General features: G+C 47.9%; 1 protein-coding gene and 1 long non-coding RNA gene across 10 annotated transcripts in view; one reads left to right on the plus strand and one right to left on the minus strand.

Annotated features, from left to right (window-relative positions):
- The window catches only part of LOC109574012 (uncharacterized), a 148,911-nt gene that overhangs the window by 34,923 nt on the left and 96,479 nt on the right, over nt 1-17,509 (minus strand). The window lies entirely within an intron of this gene.
- Nucleotides 732-10,231, plus strand: LOC109574003 (polyunsaturated fatty acid lipoxygenase ALOX15). 3 transcript variants are annotated; one of them, XM_019981677.2, is made up of 14 exons: nt 732-1,554; nt 2,943-3,147; nt 3,408-3,489; nt 3,575-3,697; nt 3,855-3,958; nt 4,141-4,301; nt 5,164-5,307; nt 5,467-5,676; nt 7,225-7,311; nt 7,395-7,564; nt 7,740-7,861; nt 8,429-8,529; nt 8,652-8,819; nt 8,927-10,231. In XM_019981677.2, the coding sequence occupies exons 1-14, from the start codon at nt 1,420-1,422 to the stop codon at nt 9,104-9,106; spliced, it is 1,992 nt and encodes a 663-aa protein (XP_019837236.1). In that variant the 5' UTR covers nt 732-1,419; the 3' UTR covers nt 9,107-10,231. The 3 variants fall into 3 exon arrangements, with proteins under 3 accessions (XP_019837236.1, XP_070629053.1, XP_019837235.2); XM_019981676.2 differs by lacking the exon at nt 732-1,554 and having other exon boundaries at nt 1,593-3,147; XM_070772952.1 differs by lacking the exons at nt 732-1,554; nt 5,164-5,307 and having other exon boundaries at nt 1,590-3,147.

Raw genomic sequence — 17,509 nt, forward strand, 5'->3', positions numbered from 1 at the left:
ACATGAATCAGTCATAGGTATACATATATCCACTCCCTTTTGAACCTCCCTCCCATCTGCCACCCCATCCCATTCACATTTTAATATTTAAACATTGATTGCAGAGTTGATTAAATTTCCTTAAAAAAAATCTAAACTGCAATTACAAATTTAATATGATGATTCTTTTGAACACACTTTAAATAGTACAGAAAAGAATCACAAAGGCAATGATTAAAAGATTGTCATTATATCTATTTTCGAACACCAATATCATGGATTTAATTACTTCATTGGTTTTCTTTGTTCTTGTTTTTTTCTAGGAATAAGATACTTTCTTAAGGTTGTTAAAATACTTCAGATATTTTCTTGGTGTTAATGAAATTTTGCCAGATTCCCTCATTCCTTCTGAAGAATATTGTCTCAGATCCTCAAATGCACTGAGACTACAGAATCTCAGGCTTCTCAGCAGGTTGATTCACGCTTGGGCCTCTGAAGCTTGTTTCTCTCAAGGAGCTATCTTTGCTCCAGTAAAACTTCTCCTGTTACCTCAAAATTTCATTTTCTGTATAACTTTTTAATTTCCGCAATCTCTTTCTCCTCTGAAATGATGGATTCCTTTAGTTTCACTTGGCCAGTCTGGAACTCCTGATTTTGTCATTATGATAAATTGACTTATGTATGCACCACTAATATCTTGTTCTGGTTAAGAGGGCGTCTAGTGCATTCATATCCTGGAAGAGGAGGGATGTGTTTGCTTCTCTTTAGGGCATGTGGCTAACTCAGCATCTCAGGACCCTCTTTCTCCTTGGTCACAGAGTGTGAGTGCCAGTGTTGGTTAACTGGTTGGACCTCCTTTCTGCCTGGTTATCCTGGGCAGCCAGATGGGCTGCTCTGTCTTTCCTGTTCTTGGAACAGTTCTTATTCTTTTCCTGGGACTACTTGGCACACAAATGCTGTGATGACCACATCTCCTTGCCCTTTCCATCTTCCCTTGCAACCTTAACCACGACCCCTAGCAGAGGTGAGCCAACTTGGGAGGCACGCATGTTCGTGAGTTTGTGTGTGTGTGTGTTTAGATGGAGGGGGCTTCCAGCCACATCATCTGTCTGCTGGGCCATACATCGATTCCTTCTTCTTGCAGGTTTTCTGCCCAAATTCTCATCTGCTTGAGCCTACCATGTTCCTCCCACCAAGATACTGGTTTGCGCGCCCTACACTCCCCCCGCCCCCTGCCAGGGCCCCGCCTTCTCGAGATCAGGGCTTAGCTCTGGGAGGCGCGGAGCTGGGGGCCCCAGAGCGTGGCCAGACCGGGCTGGTTGGAGATCTGCCACCCACACCCTGAACTGCGCAAGGCTTTGGAAGGGCGGGGTCTCGCGCCCCGTTATTTGGCGTTCTCTCTTCTTCCCCCTCAGTAGGGGGGAAACGTCTTTGGGCAAGATGGGTCTCTACCGCGTCCGCGTGTCCACCGGGTCCTCGTTCTGCGCGGGCTCCAATAACCAGGTGCACCTGTGGCTGGTCGGCGAGCACGGGGAGGCGGCGCTCGGGTGGCGCCTGCGGCCGGCGAGGGGCAAGGTGAGCTGGCCAGAGCCGGGCGGGGTGCGCTGCGCCCCTGGCCCCCAGGCCCGCGAGTCCCCGAGAAGAGACGCGCCCCAGATGGCCTCCAGCTTTCCCCGGCGGCTCCTGGCGCACGCCCCCAGCCCGGAGAGAGCTCGGAGGCCGCTGGGTAAAGCACTTTAGTGCGGGACGCGGCACACAGCAAGTGCTCAATAAGTGTTCTTCTGCCCGGCCTGCTTGGAATTGGGATAGTCCCGTGGTTCTTCAGAACTCGGTCTTTTCCGGAAACTCCGGGGTCCTTGGAGCGGACATCGGTCTCCTGTTTCCTCTTCTTAGAAGGTGCTATTTCAGATCTTCTGTAAGGTTGCTAGATCTCCGACCTTGCAGGTTTTATCTCCGGGATGGAGCGAGAATGGGGACGCGGGAAGCGGGGGAGAACGGAAGAAGCCGCCTGAGAGCACTCTTATTTCCCGGCCCACCCTCTTTCCCATCACATGTACCTGGTATTCTCCCCTGTTACGTTTTGCCTCCGCCGATTCCCAGATTTCCGTCTCCCACCCGGCTCTCCCCAAGACCCCCAGACCCGACGTTTATCCCATGGACGCTTCAGAGAACCGTGCTCACGTGAGGTCCTCCCCTCCTCCCACCTCCCAAACCGGTCCTCTTTTCTCCCAGGTGCACTCGCGCCTCCGCCTCTTTTCGCCTGCGTCTAACCAAAAATCCAGCGTAGTCCAGTTCATCTCTTAGACATTTCTCGAATCCGTGCCCTGATGTCCATCCCACTCTGACGGCCAATGTCCCCTCGAGCCTACTACATCACCTTCTTCCTCTTCGCCCGCCTCATTGCTCCAGCTCCAAGCCCTTCTGCAGTCAGCGATTTCTTCCCAATACATTCCCACCCTTAAAACATGCCCCCAGGGCTTCCCTGGGGGACCAGTGGTAAAGAATCCACCTGCTAATGCAGGAGCTTTGGCTTCCATCCTTGGTCTGGGAAGATCCCACATGCCTCCGAGCAACTAAGGCCCTGTGCCACATCTATGGAGTCTGTGCTCCAGAGCCGGAGAGCCACAAGTGCTGAGCCCACGGCCCTGGTGACAGGGTAGGGGGACGCGGTAACTGTCTGGTCACCAGTGAGCTCGCCCAGGGCGCAGCCCAGTGCTCCACACAATCAGGGACTTCGGGGAGTCATGCCCCTCTCCATCTTTTGTCCCCCACCTCACCCGGGGCTGAGGAATTCTATAACCGAGAATGGGGTCGTGGAGCCAACTGCTTGGTGCTCGCGCCCGCTTCCTCTCTGGCTCATTTTGCGCCGCTTTGCCAGAGGCCCAGAGGGAAGGGCATCCAGGGCTCATCCGAGGATCCCTTCCAGAAAGCCCCGCTTGCTGATCCTCTTTTGTCTCCGGCAGGAGGTGGAATTCCAGGTGGACGTGTCCGAGTACCTGGGGCGGCTGCTGTTCGTGAAATTGCGCAAACGGCACCTCCTCTCGGATGATGCGTGGTTCTGCAACTGGATCTCCGTGCAGGGCCCCGGGGCCAGTGGGAACGAGTTCAGGTTCCCGTGCTATCGCTGGGTGGAGGGCGATGGCATCCTGAGCCTGCCCGAGGGCACCGGTGAGCCGCGGGGGGCTTGGGAGTGTAAGACGCCTGGGGCTGGAGAGAAGTTAAGGGGGAGGAGAGAAGGGAGCTGGCCTTTGGGGTCACAGAAGAGGCAGGATGCAGTAGCTGGCACAGGGCAGTGGAGGCTGGGAGAGGGCAGAGATGCTGAAGGGTCAGGGGCCAGCCACAAGGGTGGGCTGAGGGTCCCCTGGCAGGGACAGGGGAGAGGCTCTCAGGAGGAGCCTTATAGCCAGTGCCCTTCTCCCCACTTTCAGGTCGCACTGTGGTCGATGACCCTCAAGGTCTGTTCAAGAAACACAGGGAAGAGGAGCTGGCAGAGAGAAGGAAGCTGTACCGGTCAGCCCCACCCCTGCCTCCTGGCCCCACCCGGGAGCTGCCGACCCTTCCCCAGTACCAATGCCTGGTTTCTTTTCCACTGCAGGTGGGGTAACTGGAAGGACGGGTTAATTCTGAATATAGCTGGGGCCACAATAAATGACCTTCCTGTAGATGAGAGATTTCTAGAGGACAAAAGAATTGACTTTGAGGCCTCACTGACCAAGGGGTAAGAACAAGGCAGGCCGAGTGACAGGGATGTTTCCTGGTCCAGTGGTCAGTCCAGGCTTGTGGACTTCACAGGGCTGGACCAGCCCAAGAGGGCTGTATGGGGTTGTAAAGTTGGATTCTGAGAATAACAAACTCTTCACCATCCTTCCTCAAAGGCTGGCAGACCTAGCCATCAAAGACTCTTTAAACATTCTGACTTGCTGGAAAAGTCTGGATGACTTCAACAGGATTTTCTGGTGTGGCCAGAGCAAGCTGGCTGGTTAGTACCCCTACCCCAGTATTTATCCCAAGACCCTTACTCCCAGATACTACCCATTCTAGGGAACCAGGGATGGGAGACCAGAGGCCTGGTAGGCTAGGGTCAAGTGGGAATGGTTCGGTGGGGGTTGGAAGGACCAGGAGCTCAGATCCCACAGCAAGCTCCTCAAATGCCATCCCCAGAGCGGGTGCGGGATTCCTGGAAGGAGGATGCCTTATTTGGGTACCAGTTTCTCAACGGCACCAACCCCATGTTGCTGAGACGCTCCGTTCGCCTTCCTGCCCGCCTGGAGTTTCCTCCAGGGATGGGGGAGCTGCAGGCCGAGCTGGAGAAGGAGCTCCAGGTGAGCACAGAAGAGCCCTCAGGAGACGGCACAGAGGAATGGGGGTGGGGTCAGCGTTTGTGCTGCCGCAGGGTCCACTGTGGACCCAGCATGCTGCCAGATGGCAAGACGGAATTCCACAGTAGAAATCTTGACTGATCCTGGGGTGACCCTCCATGACTCTCCTCTCCTAATGAGAATAGCATGCTGTGGAGGGAGAGAATGTGATGGGTGACAAAGTCAAAATGAAGACCTATAACTGGGGATTTAGGGAGAGTGTGGAATAAGAGAATCAGGATCAGGGCTGGGGTTTTTGATGGGGTCAGCACGGAACAATTCAGAGAGAAAACTCAGGCGACTTTACTAGTGGTTCAGTGGTAAAGAACCCTTCTTCCAATGCAGGGGACGTGTGTTCAAACCTTGGTCAGGGAACTAAGAAATCACTTGCTGTGATGCAACTAAGCCTGCATGCTGCAACTAGAGAAAGCCCAGGTGCTGCAAGGAAGAGCCTTAGTGTTAATGAGTATTAAGAGCCTTAGAGTTACCCAGCACAGCTCCCCCCAAATAACAGTGTATTTGAAAAAAAGAGAAAACTCATGAGATTTTGGGTGAGACAGACTTGAGCTTGAATCTTGGCTCTGCTGTTTTATAAGCTGTGTGACTTCAGGCAGCATATCTATCCTCTCTGATCATTGGTTTCCTCTTTCATAAACCTGGGGCTAATTCAAGTGCACCTAAGAATTATATGAGGCCGTAAGTACAGGAACCATTACCCAGTATTAAATAGGTGATGGAAACAAGTTAGTTCTTTCTTCCTTCGGGGAATCAAGGCAGGAAGAGATGCCTTATGTTGATGTAGCCCTTGCCCTCTGCCCCCATCCAGCAAGGCACGCTATTTGAAGCTGACTTCTCCTTGCTGGATGGGATCAAGGCCAACGTCATCCTGTGTACCCAGCAGTATGTGGCTGCCCCTCTGGTTATGCTGAAACTGCAGCCCGATGGGAAACTCTTACCCATGGCCATCCAGGTGAGAGAACCCAGGCTGTAGGGGAGTGGTAGCGGTCAGATAGAGAATGCTAAGTGACTTTGGAGAGAGAGGGAAGCGTTTAAACATGCAAGGGGCATGGGAGTCTGCTGTGCACTGGCCCTCACCCCTCCCTTCCCCCCACTCTTGTCCCTGCTCCAGCTCCAACTGCCACACAAGGGGTCCCCACCACCACCGCTTTTCCTGCCCACGGATCCCCCGATGACCTGGCTCCTGGCCAAATGCTGGGTCCGGAGCTCTGACTTCCAGCTTCACGAGCTGCACTCTCATCTCCTGAGGGGACACTTGGTGGCTGAGGTCATCGCTGTGGCCACCATGAGGTGCCTTCCGTCTATACATCCTATGTTCAAGGTAACACTTTAAACCGCCTCCCCCTGCCCCAAACTCTCTACCCCACAGTGAGGTTCCATCTCTGGAGGCACCTTTTCCATGGTCTCAGCGTTTGGGGAGAAAACCAATAAAAGACAAGTGAACAAGACGTGAGAGCGTGGCTTGCTCTGCATTTTTAACGATATCACTTGTGAGGAGATAAAAGTGACTCCCTAATGGGGTGGGGAGTGGTGGGAGGGTGAAGGGTGGGGAGTGAGAAATCTTACACTTCTTATGTATAAAGCACAGTTACATATACAGTATATAAACAGAATACACAAATGACTGAGGATTCCCTCAAAAAGAGGGGACCGTGCAAATAATATAGAAGACTTTTTCCAGTCAGTTTTGAAGGGTTCTCAAATAGTAGTAACACAGAGGCCAGTTACAGGGGCTCAGGTCAACAAGAGCAGCCTGGCTTATTACAGTTAGAACAGGGTGTTCATCCATTAACTTTTCTTGAGAGCCTCTGACGTGGCAAAAAAAAAAAAAAAAGGCATTCTAGATGCCAGTGCTAAGCAAGACAGGCAAGGTCCTAGTCTTTGGGGGTTGTCATTTCCATTAAGGGCTAACAGACAGTATCGTAATAGATCAGCTGTGATGAGTCCACTGCGGAGAATCAGAGCAGGGTGATGCGATAGTGAGTTTAGACTGGGTGGTTGGGAAATGCTCCTTTAAGGAAGTGGAAGAAAGAATGAAATTATATGGATGGACTTCCCTGGTGGTCCAGTGATTAAGAATCCCTCTGCCAGTGCAGGGAACATGGGTTCAATTATTGGTTCAGGAAGATGCTGAGGAGTAAGCCCGTGGGCCACGACTACTGAGACCACATGCCCAGAGCTCATGCCCCACAACAAGAGAAGCCATCACAGTGAGCAGTCCTGCTCCCCAAAAGAGAGTAGCTCCCCTTTGCTTCAACTAATGAAAGCCTGAGTGCAGCCAGGAAGACCCAGTGCAGCCAAAAATCAATAAATAATAAAAAGGGAGCCAGTCATAGGATGAGGAAGGGGCATATTGCTCTAGGCAGAGGAACAAACAGTTCCCGAGGCAGGAACAAGCTTGGTGTGTTTGAAGGACAGAAAGAAAGTGAGTGTAATGGACAAAGGGGAGGGAACTGGGTGAAGTTCTGGAGGTAGTAGATTAGATCATGTTCTGGGGGAGGCAAAAAATCTTATTTTTTGTATAAAGGACATACATACATAAAGTACATTACAGATGGCATATCTGTAGCACTAAATGTCATGGGGCAGGTGAGAGTACAAAAAAAAAAAATCTCAGAAGCCTCCTTAGAAAAATGATAATGAAAAAACAGCTAGAAACATTCAGCTAGACCTTGAATGGTCTTACATGAAGAGAAAAGGAGAATGGCTTCCTTCAATCATCAAAGAACCTTATTGTCTAGAGGCTACTGGACTTCAGTCTGCTTTTCCTGAAGACTTGGCACCTTTCCTGCTTTTCAGTCCATATTTCCTTCAGGGACCAGCCACAGCTGTCTTCTGACCCTGTCCTTCCCTGTTCCTCTCCCTCCAGCTTCTCATTCCGCACCTGCGATACACCATGGAAATTAACATCCGGGCCAGGACTGGGCTGGTCTCTGACTCGGGAGTCTTCGACCAGGTACAAGGAGAGAAGTGGGATTCACGCTCCCTCTGGCCTGAGGGCAGGTGGATTTGCCTGACCACGCTGTCTTTGCTTCTCAGGTGGTGAGCACAGGTGGGGGCGGCCATGTGGAGCTGCTCCAGCGAGCAGGAGCCTTTCTAACCTATAGCTCCTTCTGTCCCCCTGATGACCTGGCTGACCGGGGGCTCCTGGGAGTCAAGTCTTCTTTCTATGCCCAAGATGCCCTGAGGCTCTGGGAAATTCTCTCTCGGTGAGGTGGGAGGAAGGCAGGGCTGGTGGTGGGGGGAGGCTGGGAGAAGAGGAGGTCTGTGCCCCAGCAAGGGGGCTGTGGGCCCTGGCCTGTCCACATAGGTAAGGACCGTAAAGGGCCTGTGGGCTCCATGTCATCAGCCTCCACTCTCCCGCCCTGACCCCTCCACTGGCAGCTACGTGGAGGGGATTGTGAGTCTCCACTATAAGACGGACGAGTCTGTGAGAGACGACATTGAGCTGCAGGCCTGGTGTCGAGATATCACTGAGATTGGGCTGCTGGGTGCCCAGGACCGAGGTAGGATGAGCCCCAAGACTCCAACATGTGACTCTTCCCTAGAACTTCCCCAGAATCTTCTCTACTTCTATGGAACCTCCAGAAGCATTTCCAACTCCTTTGAACACACCCAAAGCTTTCCCAGACTCCTTTTCCTCTCAGCTAGAGGCAGGTCTCCATCCTGTGCAGGGGGAGCCCCTCTAGGTCCCAGATGCAGTGGGACCAGTGGTTGCTCTCCGAGAAAAAACAACAAAACAAAGAGCCCTGATTTGTAGCATTTGCCCATCCCCATGGTGTAAATAGTCCCATCGTGGCTACCAGGGTGATGTCATTTGGCTTGCTTAATACTTGAACATTTGACATCCTTGGTCCCTGTGAGCCAGTGTGAGCTGCACTAGCACCCCACTGAGTGGGACCCTCCCCAAAATCTCCCTGCTTCCACCACCCCAACCCACACTCAAGTCACTCCCCACCATGGTTGCTGAGAGCCCTTGGTCTCCTTCTCACCTCTCGTTCTCCTCCTCAGTTCCTATGAGCTCTGCCTCTAGCCTTGGCCTCCCAGTTTCTAACTCTCCGTATCCACTGCAGGGTTTCCCGTCACCCTACAGTCCAAGGACCAGCTTTGCCACTTTGTGACCATGTGTATCTTCACCTGCACTGGTCAGCACTCCTCCACTCACCTGGGCCAGGTACTTATCACAGAGGGCCAGCTGGGCATTTGTGCCTGGAGTGGGGAAGGCGGCCATGTGCAGGTGGCCTAAGGGATTCTCATGCTTAGCAGACAGTGAGTTTAGATATTTGCCCTCTATAGCTGGACTGGTACTCTTGGGTCCCTAACGCACCCTGCACAATGCGGCTGCCCCCACCGACCACCAAGGATGTGACACTGGAGAAAGTGATGGCAACACTGCCGAACTTCCATCAGGCTTCTCTCCAGATGTCCATCACTTGGCAACTGGGCAGACGCCAGCCCATCATGGTGAGAGCTAGGCGCCGGGTCCTGAGGAAGGGGGCAGGTACAGGGAGGTGTGACACTCCAAACTGAGGGGCAGTAAAGCTCTCAACTGCCTTTTCTCTCTGTCCCAGGTGGCTCTGGGTCAGCATGAGGAAGAGTACTTCTCAGGCCCTGAGCCCAAGGCTGTGCTAAAGAAGTTCAGGGAGGAGCTGGCTGCCCTGGAAAAAGACATAGAGATCCGGAATGCCCAGCTGGACTGGCCCTACGAATACCTGCGGCCCAGCCTGGTGGAAAACAGTGTGGCCATATGAGCACCCCCAGCCGTGGGTTGTTTCAGCCCTCTTCCTCCAACCCCATCCTCTTCCCAACTTCCATCTTCTCCCAAATCACCTTTCCACTGTCCACACCCACTGTAAACAAATCTGACTTTAGATACACCACCTAGGGAAGTCATTCCATTTCTTCCTCTCCGCCCCCGTCCTTCCTCCTTGATCATTCAGATCTCCCATTGAGCAGGTAATAGCCACATTTATACAAACAGTTTCAAGAATAGAATAGGGTATAATACATATTACTCTATACCTTTAGAATCAAGTATGACTTTGAACCTAAATTGAGTTTAATGACAAGAAAAATGGCATTTTAGACTAAGGAAAGAAAAGAATTTAGTCCAAACTCCTAAATCAAGGGCTTCCCCGGTGGCTCAGTGGTAAAGAATCCACCGGCAATGCAGGAGATGCAGGTTTGATCCCTGGGTGAGGAAGATCCCCTGGAGGAGGGCATGGTAACCTACTCCAGTAGTCTTGCCTGGAGAATCCCATGGACAGAGCCTGGAGGGCTATGGTCCATTGGGTCACAAAGAGTTGGACGCAACTGTAGTGACTAAACATGCACACACACATCCTAAGTCAAATACTGGCAGAAGAATATACAGCATAACTTTCTAACTGGGTGGGATTCACCACGTGTCCTGAAACCAGACACAACACGAAGCAATTAACATTAACACAGCAGTTCTCACAATTTTCATTTCATGACTCACTCAGTTAGAAAATGATCAATGGAAGGAAACTGGTTAAACGACAGAAACTGCTCTCAGTTGGAGGTATCTGGCCTCAGTGTTTTTCCCAAAGGATCCTTATCTGTAACCCATTTGCACTTCATCAGTTGAGAAGCACCAAATAAAAATGATTAGCTGGAAAAGTACTAAAAATCTCATTATTTTAACAAGCGACAACAAAGGAGTCAGTAAAATCCAACTTCTGTATCTGATTAAAATTTTGGAAAAATAAACTAGGAAGTTTGATTTCTTAATATGATTGTCTGGATATTTTAAAATAGAAACTAACAGTAAACACAAGCCAGAAGTGTTTCCTTTACAGTACGATCAAAGTTGCTTCTTGCTTCTGATTCTGTTTAGTTTGGCAGAAGACATATGGGTGAAGCTGGGTCTGATCCTTGAAACTTCTTTTCTTCTTCTTCTGATTCTTGAAATTTCTTAGGAAATAAACAGGAGAGGTGGGAGTAGAGTTTAATGATGGGGTCTATCTCAGTTCAATTCAGTTGTTCACTTGTGTCTGACTCTTTGTAACCCCATGGACTGCAGCATGCCAGGCTTCCCTGTCCATCACCAACTCCTGGAGCTTGCTCAAACTATGTCCATCAAGTAGGTGATGCCATCCAACCATCTCATCCTCTGTCATCCCCTTCTCCTCCTGCCTTCAATCTTTCCCAGCATCAGGGTCTTTTCCAAGGGGTCTATCTAGGAGAACCCAAAGGGGCTTCCCTGGTGGCTCATGGTAAAGAATCTGCCTGCAGTGCAGGAGACCTAGGTTTGATCCCTGGGTCAGGAAGATCCCCTGGAGAAGGGAATGGCTGCCCATTCCAGTATTCTTGCCTGGAAAGAGGGGCAGTCTCCAGAACAATGTGGTTCACATCAGGAAATTAGGCTTGACCCTTAGGGAACAGCCACGGAAGAACTGTAAGTAAGGGTATGACAGGGTCCTGGAAGTCACACCCACAGAGGCATCCCTTCTCCTTGGAGGCCACACCCCCTTCTCCATAGAGGCCAGAGGGATGTGGAGGAGACAAATTAGGAGTATAGGATTAAAATATAGAAACTACTATCCATAAAATAGATACGCAACAAGGATTTGCTATATAGCACTGGGTATTACACCAAATATCTTGCAATTACCAGTAATGTAATGTAACCTACAAAAAAAAAAGCAAAAAACCTGGAATCACTCTGCTGTACACCTGAAACTAACACAATATTGTAAATCAACTATCATCAGATCAGATCAGATCAGTCGCTCAGTCGTGTCCGACTCTTTGTGACCCCATGAATCACAGCACACCAGGCCTCCCTGTCCATCACCAACTCCCAGAGTTCACTCAGACTCACGTCCATCGAGTCAGCGATGCCATCCAGCCATCTCATCCTCTGTCTTCCCCTTCTCCTCCTGCCCCGAATCCCTCCCAGCATCAGAGTCTTTTCCAATGAGTTAACTTTGGCATGAGGTGGCCAAAGTACTGGAGTTTCAGCTTTAGCATCACTCCTTCCAAAGAACTTTAATTAAAAAAAAATAGTATGCTTGCCAAAGTTATCAGTCCCCCAAGGATTGGCACTATCCATACTTCAAGGATAACAAAGAAAAATAGTTTCCTTCAGAAAGGAGTATCTTTGAATTTGAGGTATTATAAAGGTCATGAAATCTTCCAAGTTAAACAGAGTGTCTATTTTGTTTAATTATATGAAATCAGTGAGCACTTGTAAAAACCTAAGATGATGAAGTGGCAGGACTTCCTGGTGGTCCAGTGGCTACCCCAAGCTCTCAACCTAGGGGGCCTGGTTCAGTCCCTTGTCAGGGAACTAGATCCCTCATGCCCACGGGGCAAGAATTCACATGCCTCAAGGGAAAAAAAAAAAATCCTGCATGCTGTAACGAAGATGGAAGACCCTTGTGCCAAAACTAAGACCCAGCATAGCCAAATGAATGAATATTAAAAAAAAAAAAAAGGAAAAGTGCAAAGACTAGCTAGGCTGGGGCTAGATAGAGATAATACCAAATTGACAGTGTTCTATTTGTTAAGTTTTTTAAAAAATTTTGGCCATGCTGTGCAGTGTGTGTGATATATAGTTCCTCAAGCAGGGATAGAACCCACATCCCCTGCAGTGCAAGGCAGATTCTTAACCATTGGACCACCAGGGAAATCCCCTAGATATATCTTTTTAAAAGGCTAAAACAAACGTCACTTTCTAAATTCCCTGTATTTGCTTTATAGGTCAGAAAAGTTACACCACACTATTATTTAAAAATACATAAAAGTGAGAAGGAAATGGCAACCCACTCCAGTATTCTTGCCTGGAGAATCCCATGGACAGAGGAGCCTGGAGGGCTACAGTCCATGGGGTTGCAAAAGTCAGACACAACTTAGTGACTAAACCATACATGTGTTCAACTAAATTGGTACAATTTAAATTTTATAAATCTTTATAAACTAGCTCTTACAAGTATTAGGTAAAATTGAAAAACGTGTAGCTATGAGTTATTCCATTTATACTATCTGGGTAGAAAGTTTTAAGATGGCATATATTTCTGACCCTGCTGCTGGGAAAGGCTGAAGGCAAAAGAAGAAGGAGCCAGCAGAGGAGGAGATCGTTAGACAGCACCACCAACTCCATCAACTTGAATTTGAGCAAACTCTGGGAGATGGTGGAGGACAGAGGAGGCTGGTGTGCTACAGTCCATGGGGTTACAAAGAGTCGGACACAACTTAGCAACTGAAGGCCAACAATTTTTCTGATGAGTGCTTATTGTCAATAATGATTATGTTTTATGGTATTAGTTTTATGGTATTATTATATACTTTCTAAAATTCTTTTTTTTTTTAATTTTATTTATTTATTTGCCTTGCCAAGTTTTAGTTGTGGCATTTGACATCTTTACTTGTGGCCTGTGAATTCTTAGTTGTGGCATGTGGGATCTAGTTCCCTGACCAGGGATAGAACCTGGGCCCCCTGCATTGGGAGCACGGAGTCTTAGCCACTGGGCCACTAGGGAAGTCCTAGTACTTTCTAAAATTCTTAATTGCTTATGAGACCTTAATCTAAATCAAAGTTGAGGTAACTGAGTGGGTAGTTTTATTTTATATGGAGGCTACTAGTGAAAATAAAAATTACAGAGCAGAGGAAATAAAGCATGGTCATTGTACAGCTTCCAGCTACCTTTTTGAGTAACATATTTTTTTTTTTAGGAGAACCAGTAAAACTTATTTAAAAGAACCAGTGCTTCCCATGCACTTCCCATGTGTGCAGTTAAAGAATCCGCCTGCCAGTGCAGGAGACTTGGGAGACTGGGGTTCAATCTCTGGGTCAGGGAGATCTTCTGGAGGAGGAAATGGCAACCCACTCCAGTATTCTTGCCTGGAAAATCCCATGGACCAAGGAGCCTGTGTGCTATAGTCCATGGGGTCACAGAGTCTGATACGACGGAGTGCGCACGCACACACACACACAACGCTTCTCATACTGATGGATTTCTTAGTCTTAGTGAGGGGAGAAAATTCTGGATCCTATAAAGGAACATAGTGTGTGAATGGGTGGGACATATATTGGAACTAACCCAGCATTCTTATGTCTCTGGGTCTTAGTTTCTTCCTGTGCAAAATGCCCAGGTTTTATGGCATCTAAACTTCCTTTTCACAGCTATTTGTAAGGCCTCTCCAGACAGCCATTTTGCTTTTTTTTTTTTTTTTTTTTGCATTTCTTTTCCATGGGGATGGTCTTGATCCCTGTCTCCTGTACAATGTCACGAACCTTAGTCCATAGTTCATCAGGCGCTCTATCTATCAGACCTAGGCCCTTAAATCTATTTCTCACTTCCACTGTATAATCATAAGGGATTTGATTTAGGTCATACCTGAATGGTCTAGTGGTTTTCCCTACTTTCTTCAATTTAAGTCTGAATTTGGCAATAAGGAGTTCATGATCTGAATCACAGTCAGCTCCTGGTCTTGTTTTTGTTGACTGTATAGAGCTTCTCCATCTTTGGCTGCAAAGAATATAATCAATCTGATTTCAGTGTTGACCATCTGGTGATGTCCTTGTGTAGAGTCTTCTCTTGTGTTGTTGGAAGAGGGTGTTTGTTATGACCAGTGCATTTTCTTGGCAAAACTCTATTAGCCTTTGCCCTGCTTCATTCTGTATTCCAAGGCCAAATTTGCCCGTTACTCCAGGTGTTTGTTGACTTCCTACTTTTGCATTCCAGTCCCCTATAATGAAAAGGACATCTTTTTTGGGTGTTAGTTCTAAAAGGTCTTGTAGGTCTTCATATAACCATTCAACTTCAGCTTCTTCAGCATTACTGGTGGGGGCATAGACTTGGATTACTGTGATATTGAATCGTTTGCCTTGGAAACGAACAGAGATCATTCTGTCGTTTTTGAGATTGCATCCAAGTTCTGCATTTCGGACTCTTTTGTTGACCATGATGGCTACTCCGTTTCTTCTGAGGGATTCTTGCCCGCAGTAGTAGATATAATGGTCATCTGAGTTAAATTCACCCATTCCAGTCCATTTTAGTTCGCTGATTCCTAGAATGTCGACATTCACTCTTGCCATCTCTTGTTTGACCACTTCCAATTTGCCTTGATTCATGGACCTGACATTCCAGGTTCCTATGCAATATTGCTCTTTACAGCATCGGACCTTGCAGAGGAACCAGAGATCAAATTGCCAACATCCGCTGGATCATGGAAAAAGCAAGAGAGTTCCAGAAAAACATCTATTTCTGCTTTATTGACTATGCCAAAGCCTGCGACTGTGTGGATCACAATAAACTGTCGAAAATCCTGAAAGAGATGAGAATACCAGACCACCTGACCTGCCTCTTGAGAAATCTGTATGCAGGTCAGGAAGCAACAGTTAGAACTGGACATGGAACAACAGACTGGTTCCAAATAGGAAAAGGAGTACGTCAAGGCTGTATATTGTCACCCTGCTTATTTAACTTATATGCAGAGTACATCATGAGAAATGCTGGGCTGGAAGAAGCACAAGCTGGAATCAAGATTGCTGGGAGAAATATCAATAACCTCAGATATACAGATGACACCACCCTTATGGCAGAAAGTGAAGAGGAACTAAAAAGCCTCTTGATGAAAGTGAAGAGATGGATGAGTGAAAAAGCTGGCTTAAAGCTCAACATTCAGAAAACGAAGATCATGGCATCCGGTCCCATCACTTCATGGGAAATAGATGGGGAAACAGTGGAAACGGTGTCAGACTTTATTTTCTTGGGCTCCAAAATCACTGCAGATGGTGACTGCAGCCATGAAATTAAAAGACGCTTACTCCTTGGAAGGAAAGTTATGACCAACCTAGATAGCATATTCAAAAGCAGAGACATTACTTTGCCAACAAAGGTCTGTCTAGTCAAGGCTATGGTTTTTCCTGTGGTCATGTATAGATGTGAGAGTTGGACTATGAAGAAAGCTGAGCGCTGAAGAATTGATGCTTTTGAACTTCGGTGTTGGAGAAGACTCTTGAGAATTCCTTGGACTGCAAGGAGATCCAACCAGTCCATTCTGAAGGAGATCAGCCCTGGGATTTCTTTGGAAGGACTGATGCTAAAGCTGAAACTCCAGTACTTTGGCCATCTCATGCGAAGAGTTGACTCATTGGAAAAGACTCTAATGCTGGGAGGGATTGGGGGCAGGAGGAGAAGGGGATGACAGAGGATGAGATGGCTTGATGGCATCACTGACTGGATGGACGTGAGTCTGAGTGAACTCTGGGAGTTGGTGATGGACAGGGAGGCCTGGCGTGTTGCGGTTCATGGGGTCGCAAAGAGTCGGACATGACTGAGCGACTGAACTGAACTGAACTGAACTGAAACTTCCTTTATATCACCCAGAACTGTACCTGGCAATTTACTGCTCAATCTATCAAGCTGTTAGAATCACACCCACATGTGACAAAACATACTGAACTCAGAATTTCTGTTAAGCCCACCTATATCAACAATTTCAGCTTGATGTTAAATAATGCTCCTCTTTCCCTTGGCTGGCTGCCCTCAAAATCTGCTTCCCAGAAAAGTCCTTGGAATTGTGTTGACAGTAATAAATAAAATATCTCTGATCTTCTCAATATGCAAACTTTCTCTTCCAGAATCTGGTAGCACACTTACGTGTGGTTTACATTTACATGTCACGTCCCTTTCTGAGGACTGGGTCTTGTTGAGGAGTGGGTACTGAGGGGAGTTGTTGGTTGGTTTTCTTGCATGGGATCTTCTCTAGTGAGGTGGCTCCATCGTGTCTAAGCCAGTGAAGAGGAGGGGAGGGGAGGTTCATCTCTAATAGGACAAATGCCAGGAGCCTGACTCCCTTTCTTGGATATGCACTTAACTATGGAATTTCACCTAGCCAGGAGAGTAGAAGATAAAGTTCCTATGAACTTTCTTTCCAGGCAATAACTGAACTGACTAAGTAATACAAGATAACATGGAATGATAACATAACTGTTTTGGGTATGAATAAACATTCTATTACATAAGAGTGTTTGAAGCAAAGCATTTGGAGCTCAGCTAGCAGCTTCTTTTTTTTTTTTTTTTTTTTTGTCTCCACTATAGCTTTTATTTCTTTTAATTTAATTTTATTTTTTTAATTTTATTTTATTTTTAAACTTTACATAATTGTATTAGTTTTGCCAAATATCAAAATGAATCCGCCACAGGTATACATGTGTTCCCGATCCTGAATCCTCCTCCCTCCTCCCTCCCCATACCATCCCTCTGGGTCGTCCCAGTGCACTAGCCCCAAGCATCCAGTATCGTGCGTCGAACCTGGACTGGCAACTCATTTCTTACATGATATTTTACATGTTTCAATGCCATTCTCCCAAATCTTCCCACCCTCTCCCTCTCCCACAGAGTCCATAAGACTGTTCTATACATCAGTGTCTCTTTTGCTGTCTCGTACACCGGGTTATTGTTACCATCTTTCTAAATTCCATATATATGCGTTAGTATACTGTAGCTAGCAGCTTCTTATCTTCATAAAAATTATTTATTTCTTTTTGGTCGTGCTGGGTCTTCACTGCTGTGTGCTTTCTCTAGTTGTAGCGAGTGAGGACTACTCTTTGTTGTGGAACACAGGCTTCTTAACATGGTGGCTTCTCTTGTGGCGAAGCCCAGGCTCTAGGGCTCATGGGCTTCAGTAGCTGCAGCTCCAGGGTCCCCTGCATTGGCAGGTGGGTTCTTATTCACTGGGCCACCAGGGAAGTCCACTAGCAGCTTTTTAAATGCAACATTAGGTGGCAGTTAACTCTAAAAGAGCAGAGGAAGGACAGTAGTGACTCTCCACATTTGGTGAGGCTCCCAGATTTCTAACCTATCGTGAGACGGGGAGTGAGTCTGAGGGAGAATTATTATCTTATTGTAAATCTGGCTCTTCCTCTAGTGAGGTGGTAACACCATGTCTAAGCCAGGGAGGAGCAGCATCTTCAGGAAAAGGTTAATAAGGACTTTCAGTCCACTTCCTCTTGCCAATTGGAGGCAGACCAGTCATTCAAAATTCACAGCTCTCACTGGGGAAGCAGGGTGCTTAGAAAGTTGAAGCACCCTCTTTCCCTGAGGGTGAGAAGCAGTCCGGGCTGGCGGAGAGCATTCAGACATTCCGTTTTCCACCCAAGATCTGCCCTCCTGACTTAA

Source organism: Bos indicus, chromosome 19 (genome assembly GCF_029378745.1).
Source record: "Bos indicus isolate NIAB-ARS_2022 breed Sahiwal x Tharparkar chromosome 19, NIAB-ARS_B.indTharparkar_mat_pri_1.0, whole genome shotgun sequence".
Classification (NCBI taxonomy): Eukaryota; Metazoa; Chordata; class Mammalia; order Artiodactyla; family Bovidae; genus Bos; species Bos indicus.